Source organism: Podarcis tiliguerta (assembly GCF_965153285.1).
Source record: "Podarcis tiliguerta genome assembly, chromosome: 13".
Lineage (NCBI taxonomy): Eukaryota > Metazoa > Chordata > Lepidosauria > Squamata > Lacertidae > Podarcis > Podarcis tiliguerta.
The window spans coordinates 11,365,056-11,386,539 of NC_139546.1; the positions used below are offsets into that span (position 1 = coordinate 11,365,056).

The 21,484-nt window shown below is 41.6% G+C and overlaps 1 protein-coding gene across 1 annotated transcript in view; it reads left to right on the forward strand.

Moving 5' to 3' along the window:
• Positions 1-1,033: 1,033 nt before the first annotated feature.
• MAP3K3 (mitogen-activated protein kinase kinase kinase 3) overlaps positions 1,034-21,484 on the forward strand; it is a 36,442-nt gene continuing 15,991 nt past the window's right edge. Inside the window, exons 1-5 of the mRNA XM_083407719.1 lie at positions 1,034-1,536; positions 14,636-14,757; positions 16,469-16,543; positions 17,884-17,924; positions 21,136-21,235. Of these exons, the coding sequence (XP_083263845.1) occupies positions 1,533-1,536; positions 14,636-14,757; positions 16,469-16,543; positions 17,884-17,924; positions 21,136-21,235 (342 nt within the window). The 5' untranslated portion in view covers positions 1,034-1,532. The remainder of the gene's footprint in view (positions 1,537-14,635; positions 14,758-16,468; positions 16,544-17,883; positions 17,925-21,135; positions 21,236-21,484) is intronic.

The window sequence follows — 21,484 nt, forward strand, 5'->3', positions numbered from 1 at the left end:
CAAGGTCTCTTTGGCATTGTTAAAAACTTTTTAAAACACACCAGAAAGGTACTAGTAAGTTTATTATCATTCAGGTAGTATACAGTTATTACATGTCTTGCACACCCAAAAGGAGTCCTACAGCAATTTACAGTACCTTAAAAGGCAAAGACACAATATGAAATGGAAAGTTCATTAAAACAATACAAAAACAGAGTAAAAAATTGTAATAATAAAAAAGACACGCATGAAATATCCACCAGCTTCCAGCATGAGAGTGAGCAAATCATCTGGAGAATAAAGGCTTTGCTGTCACTGAAAAGATGACAAAGTTGGTAACATGAAAACATTCCATAAATGCTATCAGTTAACTGCTGGATCTTAAAATAACAACCTGTTCTACAAGAGTCTTATAAAAGCTAAATGCTTTTGAATAAATGTATAATAGGAGTTTACCTATTTAGGAATAAGCCTTACTGAATTCAATAGGGCTGACGCTGAGTTGGTGTGGTTAGGATTGCAAGGTAACTAGTTCTATCAGATAGATTAATAATAATTGTTAGTCGCTGGGTCTTGCCCAAGGCAACCCAAAACAACTCTCAAACCAAACTTAACAAACTGGTTGCATTTGTATAGGGTGTGGAGGCCTCACTATGAATTTTATTGGTGGTGACGGGAGCTGCACCTTCAAATATGTACTGATCTTCACTGGCGTAGCGGGGAGGAGGGGCAGCTGCCCCCCTAGATCAAGTAAAACGATATAAGTACTTAACTAACTGACCAATCACATCGGTTCTGCCCTCCCCCAACAAAAGCCCTGTCCCCTCCAGCCAAGTCCTGCCCTCCTCACCCCCAACAAAAATCCTGGCTAGGCTGATCTTGTAGTTGTTCACGAGGATAAATGCCCCTTTCGAGACTTGGGACCAGACTGCCCACGTGCGTTTGGGAGGGTGAAAGAGGAGGTGGGTGGGGCGCAAAGGAAATAGCCTGATTGGCCAAGATCTTCCTCTTATTACCCGCTTCTCTCGTTACAATTGACAGTTGCGGCTGAGGCTCCGCCTTACTCCGCCAATGCGCACGCGCGCTTCCTGCCTTCTCTGAGGGACGGGGGAAGAAAAACCGTTTTGGGGGTGGGCGGTTTTGTGAGTGCGCGCGCGTGTGTTTCAAGCCAAGGCAGCGCGCATGCGCGAGCGGTTACGAGGCTTTGCCTCAGAACCTCCGCGCCGAGAGGGGAGTCTTTGCGTCGCCGAAGGAAGAAGTCGAACAGACCGACGGAAGGCGGGCGCGGGAGGAGGAGGAGCCGCTGCCTTGCCTGCCCGTCCGCCCGCGGCCTTCGGAAGGACTTGGCCGAAGTGGGCACCTGAGGCCCAAGCCTTGGAATGAGGCGGCGGAGGCGGAGGCGGAGGCGCCTGCTGTGAGGGGAGGAAAAGGAAGGAAGCGGCGCGGAGGGGAAAGACGGAGCGAAAGAGGAGCGGGCGGCGGGGGGCGACCGGCTGACGGCGCCCACATCCCCAGAGGCGCTTCCCCCGCCCCCTCTCCAACCGGCCGCCAAGATGGGTGAGGGAACTCGGCCGGTGGCCGTTGGGAGGGGAGCTGCGGGCGTCGGGCCGACGACGTATTGACGTCAGGGCGGCGTTGGGTGGGGGGAGTCGTCAAGGAAGCCCTGATGGAGGGGGCTGCCTTTAATAGGGATGGGGGGGATGTGAGGGGTTAAATATGCTTTGCTGAGGGTGCGCGCGCTTTCCTATTGAGGACAGCTCGGGGGGAGGTAATAACGTGGGAGGAAGTCGGTCAAACTCGAGTAATAATAATAATATTTATACCCCGCCCACCTGGCTGGGTTTCCCCAGCCACTCTGGGCGGCTTCCAACTAAACACTAAAATACAATAACCCATTAAACATTAAAAGCTTCCCTAAACAGGGCTGCCTTCAGGTGTCTTCTAAAAGTTTGGTAATTATTTTTCTCTTTGACACCTGGTATGAGGGCGTTCCACAGGGCGGGTGCCACTACCGAGAAGGCCCTCTACCTGGTTCCTTGTAACCTCACTTCTCACAGTGAGGGAACTGCCAGAAGGCCCTTGGTGCTGGACCTCAGTGTCCGGGCAGAACAATGGAGGTGGAGACGCTCCTTCAGGTATACTGGACTGAGACCGTTTAGGGCTTTACAGGTCAGCACCAACAATTTGAATTGTTCTCGGAAACATACTGGGAGCCAGTGTAGGTCTTTCAAGACCGGTGTTATATGGTCTCGGCGGCTGCTCCCAGTCACCAGTTTAGCTGCCGCATTCTGGATTAGTTATAGTTTCTGGGTCACCTTCAAAGGTAGCCCCATGTAGAGCGCATTGCAGTAGTCCAAGCGAGAGATAACTAGAGCATGCACCACTCTGGCGAGACAGTCTGCGGGCAGGTAGGGTCTCAGCCTGCGTACCAGATGGAGCTGATAAACAGCTGTCCTGGACACAGAATTGACCTGCACCTCCATGGACAGCTGTGAGTCCAAAATGACTCCCAGGCTGCGCACCTGGTCCTTCAGGGGCACAGTTACCCCATTCAGGACCAGGGAGTCCTCTACACCCGCCCGTCTCCTGTCCCCCCAAAAACAGTACTTCTGTCTTGTCAGGATTCAACCTCAATCTGTTAGCCACCATCCATCATCTCCAGATGAGTAGCATCATCTCCAGAGTAGCAAGGAGGATGGGCACAGTTTGTTTGGTTTTCCCTGGTGGGAGGAGGGGAATCGTAGAGTGGGAAGTGATCCCAAGGGTCATCTAGTCCAACCCCCTTGCAAAGCAGGCATCCTGCCCGCAGCCGTCCCTGAGTGGGCTCGAACCACCAACCTTACAGCCAGAGGCACTGACCTTATATTTAGCGCTGCTATTTGGCGAGGTCTGGTTGTGTTAATGGCGACATGATACGGGGTTAAACTGTCACCAGAACAGCAGTGGGGGGAAGGGACCTGTGGCTCTCCCGATGCTGGAGGGCAACAGGTGATCTCCATCCTTGAACTAGCTAAACATTTGGTTTGCAAGCACCCCTTGTTGAAATGCTTTGAGGAGCAAATCACAGGCAAAGTATAATGGTGGTCTCTTTTCTCTGTTTGTCCTAGCAAGGATTGGGTAGCTTTGTATGTCTTGTTATGTTTTTGCTGTTTTATTTATTTATTCATTATTTCACTTTATTTGTTTCGTGAAATCTACACAGCACTTGATTGTAAGGAGAAGGAACCTCAAGGAGATGAAACAATAAATTTGAGAAAAATCTAGACAGTACTTTTAAAATGTTGGTAGCTCAGTAGGTCTTAAGTTCTGAAGAGGTTGCAGACGTGCTGTTCATTTTGTTAAAGGAGTTGCCTAAGGCATATAACACTTTCAGTCAGTTTGGGGTGGCTTGCAGGATGGACGAAATTTGAATTTTGGTCTTGCAAAAATCATGTATGTATTAACTTCCCTATGCTACAGTTTGAAACACACTAAATGTGTTTGTGTGAATGAGAGAGAGGAGATTGTGTTTGAACAAGTACTCCAAAGGCTCTAGTCCACTTTGTTCACATTTTAGGTGAAGTTGTATATGATTAAAGGAGGTGATAGCACAAAAGTTATTTATTTTTGTTCCTTTGTAGATGAATAGTCTGAAAGTGTTATACTTTTAAGTGAGATACTCCTCAGAGGTTGGCATAATGTATTTGTTGTGGTTCGTGTGAATTAGCTGAATTCTGAGCTTTGGCTGTTTTGCATACTACCTGTCCTGAAAATATTAAAATATACAAACTGAATCTGTTGGCTAATGCTACAGTGACCCAAAAGTGGGATGCACTCTGAACCCAAAGAGGAATGAACTGGTGGGAGTTATGTGCTATGGGAAAGTGACACATGCTCTCTGTTTTAAAATCTAGGGGACCTTCAGAAAATCAGTTCTTTGTGATATGAGGAAGCATGCATTTTCCAACAAAGTTGGCATTGCCCTAAAATTACTTCATCAGGTATAATACAAGGTGTTTGTTCAGTTTCAGCCACAGGTTATAGATGATACCACCACTACAGTGGTGCCCCGCAAGACGAATGCCTCGCAAGACGGAAAACCCGCAAGACAAAAGGGTTTTCCGTTTGCAGAGGCGCTTCGCAAGACGAATTTCCCTATGGGCTTGCTTCGCAAGACGAAAAATGACGAAAATTTTTGAATTTTTTTTCCGCTCCAAAACCCCTTTTCCTGAAGCGCTAAGCTGCTAAAAGCATTTTAGCAGCAAAACCGCTAATCCCCCAAGCCTTAAAAAGCCGTTTTTAGCCCTTAAAATGTCAATAGCGCTAATAGCGCTTCTCCGTCAATGGGCTTGCTTCGCAAGACGAAAAAACCGCAAGACGAAAAGACCCGCGGAACGGATTCTTTTCGTCTTGCGAGGCACCACTGTACTTGAAAAATACATTGAAGATAATAAATCATGTAGTGTTGGTCCTGTGCCTCTTAGCTGGGCATAGAAATAGATCTACTCACTGATAAGAAGTGTGTAGAAAAGTGGAAGCTCACCTAAAATACAGTATGAAGAGGACTTACCATGCTTTTTAGTGTGTGAGTAAATCTGTAATCAAGTACTTTTGTCAACTGAAGGGATTTTAAAATCTACAGTGAATATGTCTTCAATATGGAAAACCTGAATTAAGATCATTCAGAGCTCCTGTGATGACACCTGGTTATATTGGTGCCTTGGTCATTTGGAGCTTGCATGTTGGGCTTTCCTCTCGTAAACATTCAACTAATGCAAAATTTTGTGTCTGCATAGTTGGAGACAAAAACCTGATCTAGGTTATGGATGTAGTTACATTTTCATTGCTGTTAGGTGGTTTTGCAATATTTTAATTTAAGGGGCAAACTATTGTGCTTATTTGGGAAACAGTTGGGCATAGATGTGGGCTTTTTGTTCAGTTCATAAACTGTGTGGTCTTGTAGGTGCTACCTAGTCTTTCTGTTAATCATCTTAAATAAAACAAAAAGTAAATAAGGATGCAAGGGAGGGCCTTGCTAAACTGAGACCAATTCTACCTCCCATAGAGTGCAACAGAACTTCAGTTAGTCGGTAAATTTATATCCTGCCCTTCAAAAAAAGTGCAGGGCAGCTTACAAAACTCCAAACTAATGTAACAGCATACAAAATTATAGCAAGGGGGGGAAACAGTAGAGAAGAAGTAGAAAACCAGATCAAATTGCAAGCTGAAGTGTGTATGTGTGTTAAAAAACAACAAATGGGAAGATAAAGGGCTTCAGTTGGTTCACCTGTTGTGCCTGTTCCTGGACAGGGATAGCCTAGCCCAGGGGTCAGCAAACCTTTTCAGCAGGGGGCCAGTCCACTGTCCCTCAGACCTTGTGGGGGGCTGGACTATATTTTTTGGGAGGGGGGGATGAACGAATTCCTATGCCCCACAAATAACCCAGAGGTGCATTTTAAATAAAAGCACATATTCTACTCATGTAAAAACACCAGGCAGGCCCCACGAACAACCCAGAGATGCATTTTAAATAAAAGGGCACATTCTACTCATGTAAAAACACGCTGGTTCATGGACCGTCTGCCGGCCGGATTTAGAAAGCGATTGGGCCGGATCTAGGCCCCGGGCCTTAGTTTGCCTACCCATGGCCTAGCCACAGTGATCTGGTAACTTCATGGTTGATGTATATTACAAGTTGAATCTATGTATATTTACTTAGAAATGAGCACCATTGAGTTTATTCTTAAGTATTGGAATCAAAATATGGAGTTGGAAACTGTTAGAAGTTAGGCTGTGTTCTATAATTGGAATACTGCAGTTTTCTCCCATTCATGCTCCCCCTTTGAACAGAGAGAGACTTTTACTCAGTTTTTTTTTTAATTAAAAAAACCCAACCCCAACATAAAACCTTCTGGGTTTATGGAAGGGGTAATCAACTCTGACAGGCCATATGCATTTTTTATGTTGACAGATTTTGGATTTTTGCACTGTGGGCTGTGTACAACAAAGCTGCTCAGTTAGTACAAAGATTCCCACCTTTGCAACAGGACTTTTCTACCCATGCACTGTTGGTGGAGGGGAGTTTCCCCTCTAGAGCAGATTTGGAGGGGATGCAAGAAGAGTAAGTCCTTGCACTAATGCGATAACCTCATTGGATACAACCATATCTATTAATAAGAAAGTGGCATCTGTATATTATAATTGAATGTTGTATTGGATCATTTCTCATGCATGCTGCTGAATGAGGAAACAAATAATTATTCTGAGTTCTTTATGAAGAAGCCTAGATGCCAAAAATCTGGTTTCATTATGAATTCCAGTTAAAAGTAAATAAAACCCAGTTTAGCTTTTCTCAACCCCAAATGATTGATATGATTGAGAGTTCAGTGACCCCATTTAGGGGGGGAAATGGCTTGGAAGAAGATGGTGGAAAGTGACTTTTTAGGCCATTCTCCTCTCCAACAGCCCTATTAGCCCCTTATAAAGAAAATCTTTAATAAAAACAATTTAACAAAACATTTCCTGAGGACTGTGGTATCCTCCTGAATTTGGTGGGCTGTTGCATAGGGTTGAAGAAGGAAAGGGGATCACCTCAAATTGGTGGGAGGCACCTTCCATGAACAGAGTACCCAAGAACGTTATTTGGTCATTGACAATGCTATAGACATAGCAAAAAAGAGTAATAAAAAAAGCTTAAATAATACAACACATGGTTGGAGTACTCATTCATGCAAGTAAAACTCATCAGTGTTCCAATAATAAAGTTGCTGAAATAGAAAGATATTTCCATGGCAACCATTTTGCTTACCTTCTCTGAAGAAAGCAGGAGGGCCAAACTAATTTTCCCCAAAGGTGACTAATGTTCAAAAGACTACAACCTAATTCCAATATATAATTTTTTTTATTTAACTATTTGTGAAGAAAATCATGATAAAATAGATGGAAACCTCTCAGCCAAAGTATTCAACATTGGCCTAGAGAGAAATGTAGAAAATACGCTCAGTATGCAGAACTTATTTCTACAGCCTTAAGTAGACAAACTGCATTGCCAGTGCTGAAATTTAGAAATAACTTTTAGATCTTGAAAAAAATACCTACAAACATAGTTAAATTACAGGAAGTAAAGTGAGTCAAGCGCTAAATTGTATTTTCTGTTAACAACCCTAAATACAAAGTTATTTGTCTAGCTATGAGAGGCGTCAGTTTTTTATTTCAACAGCTGAGTTTCCTCTTTCAACATTTCAGTCATTTTCAGGGATTTCCATGATATCATTTCTTTATAAACTGCTTGCAGCCCCATACTTGGTGTTGCTTTGAAATTATAAGAAAACAAAACATCAGTGGAATTTACAACCAGTGCAGTTTGAAAGTTTCAGTCCACCATTTTGATTCAGAATGGTGCCAAACATAGATGAAAACCTTCTACTTACCTGGCAGGGGAGATACCATGATCACGAAAACCTGCTTCTTGATCTCAGAAACCATCTTAAGGATAAACAACTTTCCAAAATATATAGTAGATCTGGCTATCTTCCATTTTAGACTGAGTTGTTGAATCCATTAACATTAAGATAAATGATATTAAGCTATATTCACAAAAATTAGCAAACAGGATTTTTAATTACCTTTATTAGCTTTACAATTAATCCTATAATTGATTTAGATTTATAATTATTCCAAGATCCAAAGGTAGATTCCAATAGATTTCTCAGTTTTCCTCTAATGTCTCACCCTCCTTCAGTATTACATTTTTAACAGTCTATTTCTGCCAGTAAATTGGAACTGAGTGCACTTTATGTAATGGCTTAAATGTTTAAAAACATAGTATACATTGCAAGGTCAGAAACATTTATTTCCATGGATAAAGCCAAGTTTGGAAATATGGGTTTGAGAATGTCATTCTTTATTACATAAAAGGGGTCAGCAGCACCTCAAATGCATTCCTTTTACTGCAAGAAAGAAATTTAACGTTCCACTACAGTGTTGAGATTCAGGTCACAGTCATAAGCACACTGACTGCAAAATAAGTTCCTTGAGATAGTAGATATTCTAAGGTTTGTGCAGTTACTCATCTACTTTTCCAGTCTTTTTAACTTATAGTCTACAGTACAGTGGTGCCCCGCAAGACAAATGCCTCGCAAGACGGAAAACCCACTAGACGAAAGGGTTTTCCGTTTTTCAATGCGCTTCGCAGGATGAATTTCTCTATGGGCTTGCTTCGCAACACGAAAATGTATTGCGATTCTTGCGATTTTTTTCCGCTCCCCACCCCCTTTTTCTAAGGCACTAAGCTGCTAATAGCCTTTTAGCAGCTAATCCGCTAATCCCTTAAGCCTTTAATAGCCGCTAATAGCTGCTAAACTGCTAATAGCGCTAATCCGCTAATAGGGTTGCTTCGCAAGACGAAAAAACCGCTAGACGAAGAGACTCCCGGAACGGATTCTTTTTGTCTTGTGAGGCACCACTGTAATACCTCTTGTATTACCTCCTTGTGAACGGTTCAGGTAACGAGCTCCGCTAACCCAGAAGTAGGTGCTCCTGGAAGCAAATTTTGCCCCAGGATGCGAGTGGAAGTTGCACGCCAGAGGCCCAGGCCATGTTCAGAATGGTTTCAGGATAAGAATGGACCTCCGGAATGAATTAAGTTTGTAACCGGATGTACCACTGTATAAAGATTAGTCTATTATAGAGCAACAGCTTGTTTACAAATAGCACAGTATGATTTTAAAGAAATAATGCTTGTCATGAATGTGATTCACTTTCACATAAAGATGTGACAGTTGTTTGACATAGTTGAGTAGTGCTAGCTCTATTTGGTTTATGTCATTTAGCTTCTCACTTAAATAGGATTTGTGATGATGATGATGAAGATGATTTATTAAATTTATATACTGCCCTTCATCTGAAGATTTCAGAGTGGTTCACAAAATAATCAGGCAGTTCACAAGATAAAGATCCCATCCCATAAGCATTTACACTTCAAATGACACCATAAAAGCTTGTCCCTACTTTGCTATATCATGGAATAAGCCCAATTGAAAACTAGGAACTTGCATCTGTATAAGCATGAATTGGAGCATAGAGTTAATGTATCTGTGGATTTTATTCATTTCAGACTACATCTGTCTATTTTGTAGGAGGTTCCCAGGTGCCTTAAAGCTTGACTTTTCTGTGGTAGAATTCTTGTAAGACAAATAAATGAATATTGCTCAGTTTTCCTTTCTTGCACAAGCATATTGGTCTGCAGGCTTCCGGTATTTACAAAAGTTCTGGAAGTGTTTCTACTCTTGTTAGTTTATAGTTTTGTTAGTTTGCATCCTTGTTGAAGAAGAAATGTTGAGTTCTAAATGTTAACCAAAATAAACATTTGACACAACACAGTAGCTTTCCTTGTATGTACCAGTTCCTTTTTATCAATGATATAAAGTGGAGTGTGGATTTTAAAACATGAAAAGCATTTCCTGAACAACATCATTCCAGCACAAAGCTGAACTGTTTCTCCCAGACCTACTGGAGACCTTGCAAAATTCTGCCTCTCTACACTGTTCAACAACTGCCAAACCTTCATGTATAGTCATTTCTGCATTATCTGTTCATTGTCACAAACATGAAAATGAATCTATGACATTTGTCAGGTTACATGTAATATTTCCCTAATGACTTACTAGAGAAAGCAAACAAAACTTCCTTGGAAGGTATACTTTGACTTCTATGCAGGCCTTAATTATAGCTGTACATGAAACAGAGGAGTGGACAAGTATAGCTTTTCATGGGTCAGAAAGTTAATATTGTAGACCAGCAATTATAAGGAAAGCACGAAGAAGCATTTGTGTCCATCATTGTCTTAACAAGATGCTGTTTTAAATGTTCCTTTCCCCACCCCAGAAGTTCAGCCATATTACCTTGTGTTCTAGGTTTCTTGCAATACTTTGCTTTTTTGTAAATAATGATTTTTTTGCATTGGAGTGCAAAGTTTATGTTGGCCATGTAGGAGGCAGGTGGTAGAGGAGCATAAGATTAATATACAGTATAGAGCAGAGGTCGGCAACCTAAGGCTCATGGGCAGGAAGCAGCCCATGAGGGTCGGTTAACCAGCCCATGAGCCGCCTCCGAACCAAGCTGCCCGCTCGGCAACTCCCCGTGCATCTGCGCATGCCTGCGCGCCGGAAATCGCTTCTGTGCATGCCCAGACGCCGAAAATAGTGTCTGGGAATGCGCAGAAGCGGTTTCTGGCGTCGCACTGTGCTGGTCCAGCCCACAGGATCTCCGCAGTAGTGATCCGGCCCATGCTTGCCGACCCCTGGTATAGAGGGATCTTGTCTCAGCAGTGCTTAGTCTTGTCCTAAAAACAAATATTTTTTTCTTTACATAGTTTCAGTCTTAGGATGACTGTGTTTTATTAAGAGTATATAATATACAAAGAAACTCACTTTAAAAATACAAAATCCTGTAGTTGGTCATGTCAGTTTCTAATAGTATATTGATGGGAACATTCAAGTCCTTTGTATAGTAGAAAATTGCTTTACTGACAAAACCGTGTATGATGAAATGCATTTTACTTCATAGATAATGGATTTTTTTGCAGTATAGAAGCTCAGAAATCTAAGTTGTTCTCTGTCTGTGATCTAAAACTAAACTGGCTGAAAGTACATTACAGGTTCCAATTCATTGAGGTCATCTGAGCAAGAGTAGACATGGAGAACGTCAAATACAGATGCTTTAGTTTGCCTCACACTAACTGCCTTGGAGACACAAACACAACGGTAAACGCCCCAAAACCCTGTGGTAAATAATCTTCCCAGGAGACTGGGAGTCCATCTCCCTTGCTTTCTGGTGTGCTCTACTGACACATCACCTCCTGAAGGACTAGAGAGACCTGGAAGGCATGAAGGTAGCTGGTTAGGCATCTTCATCTTCCACCTGAGAGATAAATCAAGGGAGCCATTAGAGGTAATAAGGATTCCTTCAGAAAATATCAGTCTTGTTCAAATGAGAACAAGAAGGAACACAAACCTAGCTAAAAGAAATACAAGCTGACAGCAAGGAATGAAGAAGAAATTGAAGAGCACATTCCTAAAAACGTTAAGCTCTCTGGCCTGTTGGACAGCTCCCCAGTCCAGTTGGTAACAGAAAAATCAAAGCTACACATGAGTGGTGGCAGGAATGGGATAACATGAAATTTGATACTAGATCCATAACTAATTGCAGATTAAGCAATTTGCTTTTTAACTGGAATTCAGTTTGAGCTCTCCCTTTATAACAAGTGGGTCTAGAATTGCAGCCATTGAGCAATTGACAGCCCTATAGGAGTATAAAAAGAGCTGGTCCTTTTTCAACATGTGGTGGGGCAGGCAAATTTGTTTTCTGTGGAGGAGGATGGTCCTGAATATATTTTTGAGTTAATATTCACGGTTTGTGACCACAGATCTGCATCTCTGCAGCAGTGAAAACCTTGGGCCTACTTGATATAACTGAGATTGCATTAAGTGTTGCCACTCCTTTGGCATGTCTCTAATATATTACTTCACTTCCCCACTTCTGATTTATGCAGCACCTGGCATAGTGCATCTTCAGTGGTACATCATCACATATTCTGATGATATACTTTTCCAAGACCTCTTACAATAATCCTGCCTTTTGCCCTGAACTGTAGGAACCACTTTGATGTAGTATTTAGAATGCTGGACTAGGACTAGGCATACTCAGGTTCACATCCCCACGTGACCCTAAAGTTCACTGTGTGATCTTATTGGCCTAATGTACCCTTTATTTATTTACATAGTTATAAGGCCTATAAGCAGCTTACAAATGTAAAAACCAATTGCGCAACATTGTTAAAATGCACAGTGAAACAGTCCCATTAAAATATGCAGTAAAACAATTACATTAAAACAGCATAGCAATTTAAATAGGACTGGTTCAGAGATCAAGGGAATGCCTGGGTAAACAAGTATTTTTTCAATACAATGGGACCTCTTATTTTTAATCAGGGCATATATTTCACAACATCAGTGCCAGCATTGAAAAAGCCCACCACAAACCAATAACTAACCAGGTTACTCTTCTTGATCTTAATATCTTTACTGGACAGTGAAGAGGACTCCAATCCGAACATGAAAATGGGATCTGGGAACCTGCCTTGTTTTTGCAGCATTATTTATGTAATTGCCAGCCCAGCTTCACTGTAACCATGCTGTAACACACCACCCAATAAACTTTCTAAATTCCCAATTACTTTTTGGCAAAACCAAACCAAACCAAAACCCCGTAATTTATATTCCATACTGCAGTTGTGAGATGTTTACTTGAACAGCTGGATTTGCAAAACAACTATTTTGACACTGGGCTGCTAATATGATTGCTTATATAACCGTTATTCTAACACCTGCTGGCAGACAAACAAGCAATCTAACATCACAATCCTATATGTGATTATTCAGATATAAGTTGCATTGAGTTTGGTGGGACTTGTATCATCACTATTGTTAATAGGGATCATTGAATGCATAAGAGACACAGACTGTGTAATTAACTATATGACTGTAGTGCTTCTGTATATTCTTTGATAATGGATGAGCAGGCCATTGAATAAGTATTTTGAAGGGTTTCCTGTAATTAGTGAAACAAGATATTGATGCAGTGGCTGTAGATCTCTAGTGGAATAAACATACAGAATACAGTTGTACCTTGGTTCTGGAATGCCTTGCAACTTGAATGTTTTGGCTCCCGAACGCCGCAAACCCAGAAGTGAGTATTCCGGTTTGCAAATATTTTTTGGAAGATGAATGTCTGATGCAGCTTTCACTGCTTCCGGTTGAGTGCAGGAAGCTTGTGCAGCAAATTAGAAGCTGTGCCTTGGTTTTTGTACATTTTCGGAAGTCGAGTAGACTTCTGGAATGGATTCTGTTCGAGAACCAAAGTATGACTGTACAATAAAAATGATGGATGTGGCAAATAAAAAGACATGTAAAAGTAGAAAAATAAAATACAGAGGCAGAGACAGGGTAAAAACCCCAATAAGCTACAGAAAATAGCCAATTCAATCCCAGTAAACTACAGAAAATACAGTGCCACATTCAGTTGTTGCATATGAGAAGAAAAAGGTGGGCCAATTTAGTTCTCAGTAAAACCTTTCTACATACTTGTCTGTAGAGCAGGGAGTTTAGTGGGCTGTTCAGTTGAGTTAGCATAGGAGAGAAATCTATACCACATCGAGTAAAAAGGATCCATTTTTATTGAACCATTAAGGACTCTCCATTTATATGTCAGGTGTTCTGACAATGCAAAGCAAAGACTGTCTAGCTTAAAAGCAAAATGCAGCCATGTGCTCTTATCGAGAAGAGAAGATGCTCAGACTAGTATTTAATATACATGGCCAACTGTTTACTGCAGATGTGACCTTGTTACCATTCTTTAGCATTTAATGCCTCTAAAAAGTCAGTGGAAAGCAGTGTTTGATAAAATGTTCTGACAGCGAGTCATAATATCACATTAAAAGGTTTTGAAAAGGAGGTAATATGATGGTATTGGAAAGGCTTTTCAAAGAAAAGACCTTAGCTTGAGAAGTGGGAGAACTGTTCCAGGCTTTGGAAGTAGACTTGCCAGAAGGTGCAAAAGCCACAAATAGATTACCGTATTTTTTTTTTGCTCTATAAGACTCATTTTTCCCTCCTAAAAAGTAAGGGGAAGTGTGTGTGTGCGTCTTATGGAGCGAATGCAGGCTGCGCAGCTATCCCAGAAGCCAGAACAGCAAGAGGGATTGCTGCTTTCACTGTGCAGCAATCCTTCTTGCTGTTCTGGCTTCTGAAATTCAGAATATTTTTTTTCTTGTTTTCCTCCTCCAAAAACTAGGTGCGTCTTGTGGTCTGGTGCGTCTTACAGAGCGAAAAATATGGTGACTGAGTGGAGGGGTGAAGTACAATAAGGGAAGATAGGGGCAAGAATGGAGAGGTGAAAAGCTTTAAGACATCAGTGTTGTTGTGAAAAGCGAGAGGAAACCTGAGTTGAAAGTTAAAGTTTAGTTTCGCGCGTATCTGCTGAACTGATCAAAAGGAGAAAGTGCCAAAGGAAGGCCGACTAGATAGTGTTTTCTAGGGAAAGCACAACAAAGTGGTTCTCTCCCCGCCCCAGTAGATACTTAGGAAAAGGCAAATTTTGGCAGTTCTAAAGAGGAGGAAGCAGAGACAGGCTAGGATAGATGCACAAGCGTAAGAAATGGAAAATGACCCTTTGTGTTCGGTAATATTGAATCAGTCTAGTTGTTTTTGAGATCCAAATGTTTAAAGGCAAATGTAGTTTTGTATACAGTCATACCTTCAGGTTGAGCGTTTTCAGGTTACGCTCCACGGCGCCCTGGAAGTAAATGAGTGCGTTACTTCTGGGTTTCGCCATATGCGCAGATGCTCAAAATGATGTCATGCGCGGAAGCGGCGAAACGTGACCTGCTCACAGTCGCGTGTTACGTTTTACTCAGGATGCGAACAGGGCTCCGGAACGGATCCCGTTCGCATCCAGAGGTACCACTGTATTTGCAAGGAATGTAAAAACATCTTTGTGTGATGTGTTATTGGACTGAGGGCAAAAAGAAAGAAAGAAAGAAAGAAGGAAGGAAAGAAAGAAAGATCCCTCTCCATCCAAAAGTTGTCTGCTCAAAAGAATTCCTCATTTATTGTTACAGATGAACAGGAGGCTTTGAAATCTATCATGAAGGATTTGGTTGCACTCAAGATGAGCCGGCGCCCCAGATTGTCTGGTTTTGAAAGCATGAAAACCAAAGACTCTCCACATTCAAACAGACAGGTAGGTAGTATGTTCCTGAAAGCTGCTGCTTTGCCTGCCTTGTAATTGGCTGCTATTAACATAATGCCTGCTGAGCCAAATGGATTTCACAATTTTATCCTAATAAAAACCAAGGCAGGTCAGAAGGTGGTGCCTTATGTTTGCCGTTTGTTGGGTGGTCTTGTTATTTAGAAATTAGAATGTTTGCTTTGGATTTCCTTTTCCTTTTCCCTGCCTCTGATTTTAGCCTTCCAGCTGCTTTTCTTATTATTGCACAGGTAATTTTAATTTTTCCTTCATCAGCAAGCAGGAGACCAGGGCAGCAAAGAATTATCTCCTACTCCCACAGATGGCAGTGCCAGCTACTGCTCCTGTGCTTTTATTAAGGTGTTTTCTTTCTTATTTAAATTGTATACCACCCTGGGAGTCTCACACTAAAGTGTATCTTATAAATAAGCAGTCTAACAGAGAGCGAGAGAAAGTGCTTTCTGCTTTTGCCTTCAGAGAAACATTCCTGATTATTGCAATAATAAATGCTCCAAGCCTTCATGGTTAAACTCCTCTTTCATTGCTAAGCCCTTTGCTCAAAATCTAATCAGTGGCAGGAAAACCTATCTGCCAACTCTTCTGAGATTTTTTGACCGTAGTGAAAGTTCAACATAGCTATTCAAACTTAATTCCTTGGCCACTGCAGATGCCTTCTTTCATGGCGAGTCCTTCAGCTAATACTGTAAACCAGGGCTGACTAATGTGTGCCTCCAGATGTTGCGGAACCACAACTCCCATCAGCTCCAGCCAACATGACTAATGGCAAGGAGTGGTAGGAATTTAAGTTCAGCAGCATCTGGAGGCACACAGGTGAGCCACCTGTGCTACAGCAACTATAATTCCTCTTATCCTAACTTGAGCGCTAAGCCTTACAGTGGTACCCCGCAAGACGAATGCCTCGCAAGACAGAAAACCCGCTAGACGAAAGGGTTTTCTGTTTTTCAATGCGCTTCGCAGGATGAATTTCCCTATGAGCTTGCTTCGCAAGAGGAAAATGTCTTGCGAGTCTTGAGATTTTTTTCCGCTCCCCACCCCCTTTTTCTAAGCCGCTAAACCGCTAATAGCCTTTTAGCAGCTAATCCGCTAATCCCTTAAGCCTTTAATAGCCGCTAAACCGCTAATAGCCGCTAATAGGGTTGCTTTGCAAGACGAAGAAAACGCTAGACGGAGAGACTCGCAGAACGAATTAATTTCGTCTTGTGAGGCACCACTGTATTTTGGACATTCTTTTGCTGCCTGCTTTTCTTGCTTCCAGACAGAGAACGTGAGATTCTCTGGTCAGCAGTCTGGAGAGCAGGCAGCCTCACTCACACTGGGAAGACACGTGATAGGAGAGAGTTGTGCTTGTGTGAGTGCAGTCCCAACCTCACCTAGGGACCAATTTGGATGCCTTTCTGTCCAAAGAGCTCTGTCTTTTTCATGTTTGGCTCCTGTTTGTCATGGTGGGTTATGTAGCTTTCCAGATGGCTTGAATTATTAGTAACATTGATTGTGCTGAAATTTAGATGGGTCTCTTCCTTGCAAATGAGGTCGTTTTTTTCTGCAGCTCCATCTTTTGCACAGGGTGCAGTTATTGCTTGCTGCCTCCTCTCCTCCTTGCTGACCAGAGGGGAACATAATTATAAGTCCAGCTTTCCCTTTTTCATTTACAAATGTAACATTGTATTTTTTCTTCCCATTTAAGAAAAAGCACAGTACCAGCAACTCAGCTGTCCTGGGCAACCAGTGTGTGTGTGCAGCAGAGGACAAAAAGGCTCAGGTAAGCAAACTTTTTCCCCGTCCTGTACTGTTAGAAATTGAGGAGACATTTATATTTTTAGGTGTGTGTAAAATATGTTAAGGGACACGGGTGGCGCTGTGGGTTAAACCACAGAGCCTAGGACTTGCCAATCAGGTCGGCGGTTCGAATCCCTGCGACGGGGTGAGCTCCCGTTGCTCGGTCCCTGCTCCTGCCAACCTAGCAGTTCGAAAGCACGTCAAAGTGCAAGTAGATAAATAGGTACCACTCCGGCGGGAAGGTAAACTGCATTTCCGTGCGCTGCTCTGGTTCGCTAGAAGCAGCTTAGTCATGCTGGCCACATGACCCGGAAGCTGTACGCCTGCTCTCTTGGCCAATAAAGCCAGATGGGTGCCACAACCCTAGAGTCGGCCATGACTGGACCTAATGGTCAGGGGTCCCTTTACCTTTACCTTTACCTTTACCTTTACCTTTAAATTATGTTAACAAAACAAGCAAACAAGAACTTTCCGTGCTCAAACCTCCTACCATATCCAACATGAGGAGGCATGCATGAGATATACATTGAAAGGAACCTTGGGACACTTCGTTCAGTGGGGCTATAGGTTATGAGGAAGCTGTGGGGTTCATAATCCTTACTCACATGTCACCTCTGGCCAAGACAGTGCCAAGACTAGTTGCATGGCTGAGATGCATGGCTCCCCTGTTGTGCTGCATTTCAGCTCCTGTTTTTCAGAGATGTAGCAATCTTTCCATGATATCATGCGGGGGAGGCTAAATGAATTTCCTCCACATTTATTCCAGTCCTCCTTGGAATGGAAGCCTTAGTAGCACACTCTCCAAAAGCCCCAAAGGTTTGAACATTCTGGGGTCTAGCCAGCAGCCACCTTGAGAACCCCTTTCTCCTTCCTTACGGGACAACACAGAAGAAGGTCTGGTGTTCCTCCTTCAAAAACATTGGCCTCTGATTTCACCCCAATAAAACCATCCATATTCTGAAGATGTGGATGATATTTTTATTTTTTAAAAAAAGCATGGTACACTTAGCATCAGATTTAGTTTGACCCACAATCTGGAGCGACATGCCTTTTTTCCCTTCAAAATTCCAAAGTGCCCCAAGACTTAACCTCAGTTTTGCCATATAGTCTTAAGGCCTGTGTTGGAAATTACATTATAGCTTACCAAACAGGGTTCATGAAAGGGAAGAAATTAAAATTAACTGCACTGAGTAGTTACAGCAAATCCAAACAAATCCACAACTTCTGCTCTGTAGTTAACTCACTAATATATTTTATTGTTTTGTGGAAGGAAGGAAATGCCCAAACATATAGCAGGTGAACTAACAATCTCTTCTTTGGCAGAATGACATCCGGATAAAGTTTGAATATAATGGGGAAAAGCGGTAAGTTTTTGTCTTCTTTTCACATACTTAACTATATTTTGGGTACATTTTGTGTGCTTAGTATAATCTGAATCTGGTTTTAATGAAGGGATTAGTTGTTTGCTAAAGAATCTTGATAACCAGTGATAAATTAGATAGGGATAAATTGGAGGAATCAACATGCTGACTAATACAAGAAAGATCCTGTTGCATTCTTTATAAGGTAGTTGTATTTGGAATCCAGTAGAAATTGCAAATGTTTACGATACCCATTAGATAACCTGACTCAATTTGTTAGGAGAGCAGTGAAAAATAATACAGAATGTACTGTTTGTTTGTGTGTATTTGATTTGTATTAAGTAACCATTTTTATTAACAATTAGTAACTAAAAATACATAAGTAGGGTACGTTAGCTGGGGCAGTGCTGAACAGTAGCCTTTCTATGGACTTCCAACTCCTAGAATTTCTCTCCTGAGTTACAATATGTTACTGAGTTTGGCTCCTACAGGCAGTGACCTTGATGTATCCTTATTAGCCTGAGCTGTTTTAGTTATTATTATTTATTGAATTTACATACCACCCTAATTAAATAAACAGGTGTCACCTACCCTCCCCTAAAACGTCACCTTAACTCACCTTGTCATTACGACACCAGATGTGGCTCCCTATACCTCCCTGTCATACATAGTTAAAATTAAGCGATATTCGGAGAAGACACCTTGAAATCAGTGGCTGTCCATTGATTTCAGTAGGCCTTCTCTAAGGAAGAATCATTGGGTGGTATCCAGTCTTAAAGTTCTAACTAAGCAAGAAAAGGGTCGGAAAAGATCTGCCCACATTTTACATAAGAGCATCAGGGTAGCTCACGCATCAATCCACAATCTTGAATATATGGCCCAAATGTGGATCCCTGTTCTTCTGTGGGGTTATGCGAGGGGAGTACAGAGTAACTGGTATGCAGACTGTTTACCTTCTGATCTGTGAACACCAGCATTATAGCTTTAAGATGTTGGTTGTGCAGAGCCAACTTCAGTTCCTAGGCACAAACATTTTATGTGTGAGTCCTGTGCAGAAATATTCCAGATTTCTGGGGGCATTTGATATTCTTGACATAGGATGCCAGTAGACATTTCTGTTCAGAAGTAAGTCCCTGTGAGTTCAATACATGTTTATTTGTCTTACCCTCTGAGCTCAATACAACTTATTCCCAAATATGGTGACTTCCAGGGGTTAGTCCAGTCCTCATCAGCCCCAGTCCACATGGCTAGTGGTCACAGATAATGAGAGATGTCGTCCAACCATATCTGGAGGGGGCACCATGTTGGTTTACAGTCACATGTTTTGCAGGGATTATACATTTTGGGGCAGATGCTTTCTGTTTCAACCTTTAAACACCTGGTGAGGACTTTTCTATGCTGCCAGGCTTATGCAGACAATTAATAAAATACATTTACATAATAGTCGATGGACTCTGATTTTAAATGCTCATGTGTTTTCATTAAATATAAATAAACTGTAAACTGCTTGTGTATGTTTTTTTAAAGATATGGTGGTACATAAATATTTTTAGGAATCAGAATAAGAGGCCAGATGAAATGAACATAACACAGTAAAAAAAACCTTCCAAACCCTTTCCATACCATAAATATAATTTTTAAGTTAAGTGGGATGGTGGTATACACACACACACACACACACACACACACACAATCCCATTCAAACATAAATATTCAAAGAGATAATACAAAGATTGTGTGATTAAAATAAGAGTTTGAGTTGTATCTAGGGTTGGTCATACTGTGATTATAGCCACTGAAGTGATTGGGCGTGAATAGCTTAGGTAAATTAATTTCAGTGGATCTTGAAGTAAAACCTAGCTGAATGCAACCTTCACTTTGAAATTCAAAATGACGAATATCTACAAGCAGCCATACCCAGGAGATGCTACATTTCCAGTAACATGGGGGCACTCGAAGTTCATTCTTGTCAACAACAGGAGCAGCCTGATCCACGATGCAACACAGCACAGTGCTGCAACTAACTTGGAAGTGAAACCCCAGCCCCCTTAGCGATCATCTTGTATGTTTTCCTAGCCAAGCAGGTGTCTTTGAAATGGGGGACTCAGTAGGGTATGGCTGTCTTACATACCCACTGAAAAGAAAAGCTCAATTGTATGCAAGCAGTAATTATGCAGCTATGTAAGACTTGCTCTCAAAATGCATTTCTATGTGTTTGATTTCAGCAAAGCTGCCAGATCTGACCACAAATATTTAAGTCGGGAATGGTCTGCCTAAAATTACCCCAATCCATCATGACTTTGCTGCTCTAAAAAAACCCAGTGGCGGGGTGGGGAAGCTCAAATGCTTATGCGTGTTTAATGAGCTATTTGCCTTTCATAAGGAGTTTCAGTGCAGATGTGAGCCAAGCTATGTGCACAGTGTCCAAGTATTATAATTTCAGTTTATTATTGGATTGGTTTCTCATTACTGTATAAAAAAGGTTGTAGACTACTGAGTTGTGTGTGCGTTTTTTTTTTAATAATGAAGACAGCATTTTTAGATGGTTGAACATAGTAGGTTTTTAAGTTAACTTTGCTTTCCAGCATGCATGTTATGGAGAGCTCAAGCAATATTTTTTGAATGCTTGGAAGATCGAGTACAAAGCGTAGATCTCAAAATAATAGTTAACTTACCAAAATCTGCAGTGCCAAAAATGGAGAGCTGGAAGTCCCACAACAATAGTAAACTGGTTTGAAAAAATCTGGACAATTATAAATATGATCAAATTAATATACTATCAAAGAACCCAAAATGAACAATAAAACAGATTTTTTGAACTGTGGTCACTATTTATTAGGCTCTGGAAAGTCAAATTTCACAATTAGTATACAGCCATATAATATTTTTGCATTACTGCAAGGGTATCGCACACATGCTGTATAGAGTAGCATATGTTTATTTTTCTTAATTCTGTTTGCTTGCTTTTTCATGTTTGTAGGACTATATATTAATGTATATACTGTTTATATGCCAGAATATCTTCTAAATTGATATTTTGTCAGTTCTCACGCACAATTATCATACGTGTGAAGCTGATGAGCACCTAAGAATCTCAGCACACGGTTGGTTAACAGTTTAGGGAAAACACTGCTGCTTATGTAATTGCTTTTGTTGCATGGATTGTTTATAGCTCATTCTGCTTGTATTATCAGTATCTTTCTATCTCGTTCAGAATTATCGCTTTTGCCCGGCCTGTCCACTATGAAGATGTGCAGCAGAAAGTGAAAACGGTTTTTGGGCAGCCGCTAGATCTCCATTACATGAATAACGAGGTACCAAAATACGCCCACATTTTGTTCTCAAACAGTGCTGTTCAGATCCAAGGAGAAATACCACCACTCTGAAAATCCAAACACCTTGGCAAGTGTGGGGGCATGAAAAGAGGCAAAAGTAGCTTTTCACATGGACAACTAACACACTTGCCCAGATCAAGGTAGTCCCATGAGGGGACAATATTACCAAAGAGTATTGGCAGTTTGCAAGTTTATTTGTGGGCTGAAGATATGAGCCCTTTTTTGGCT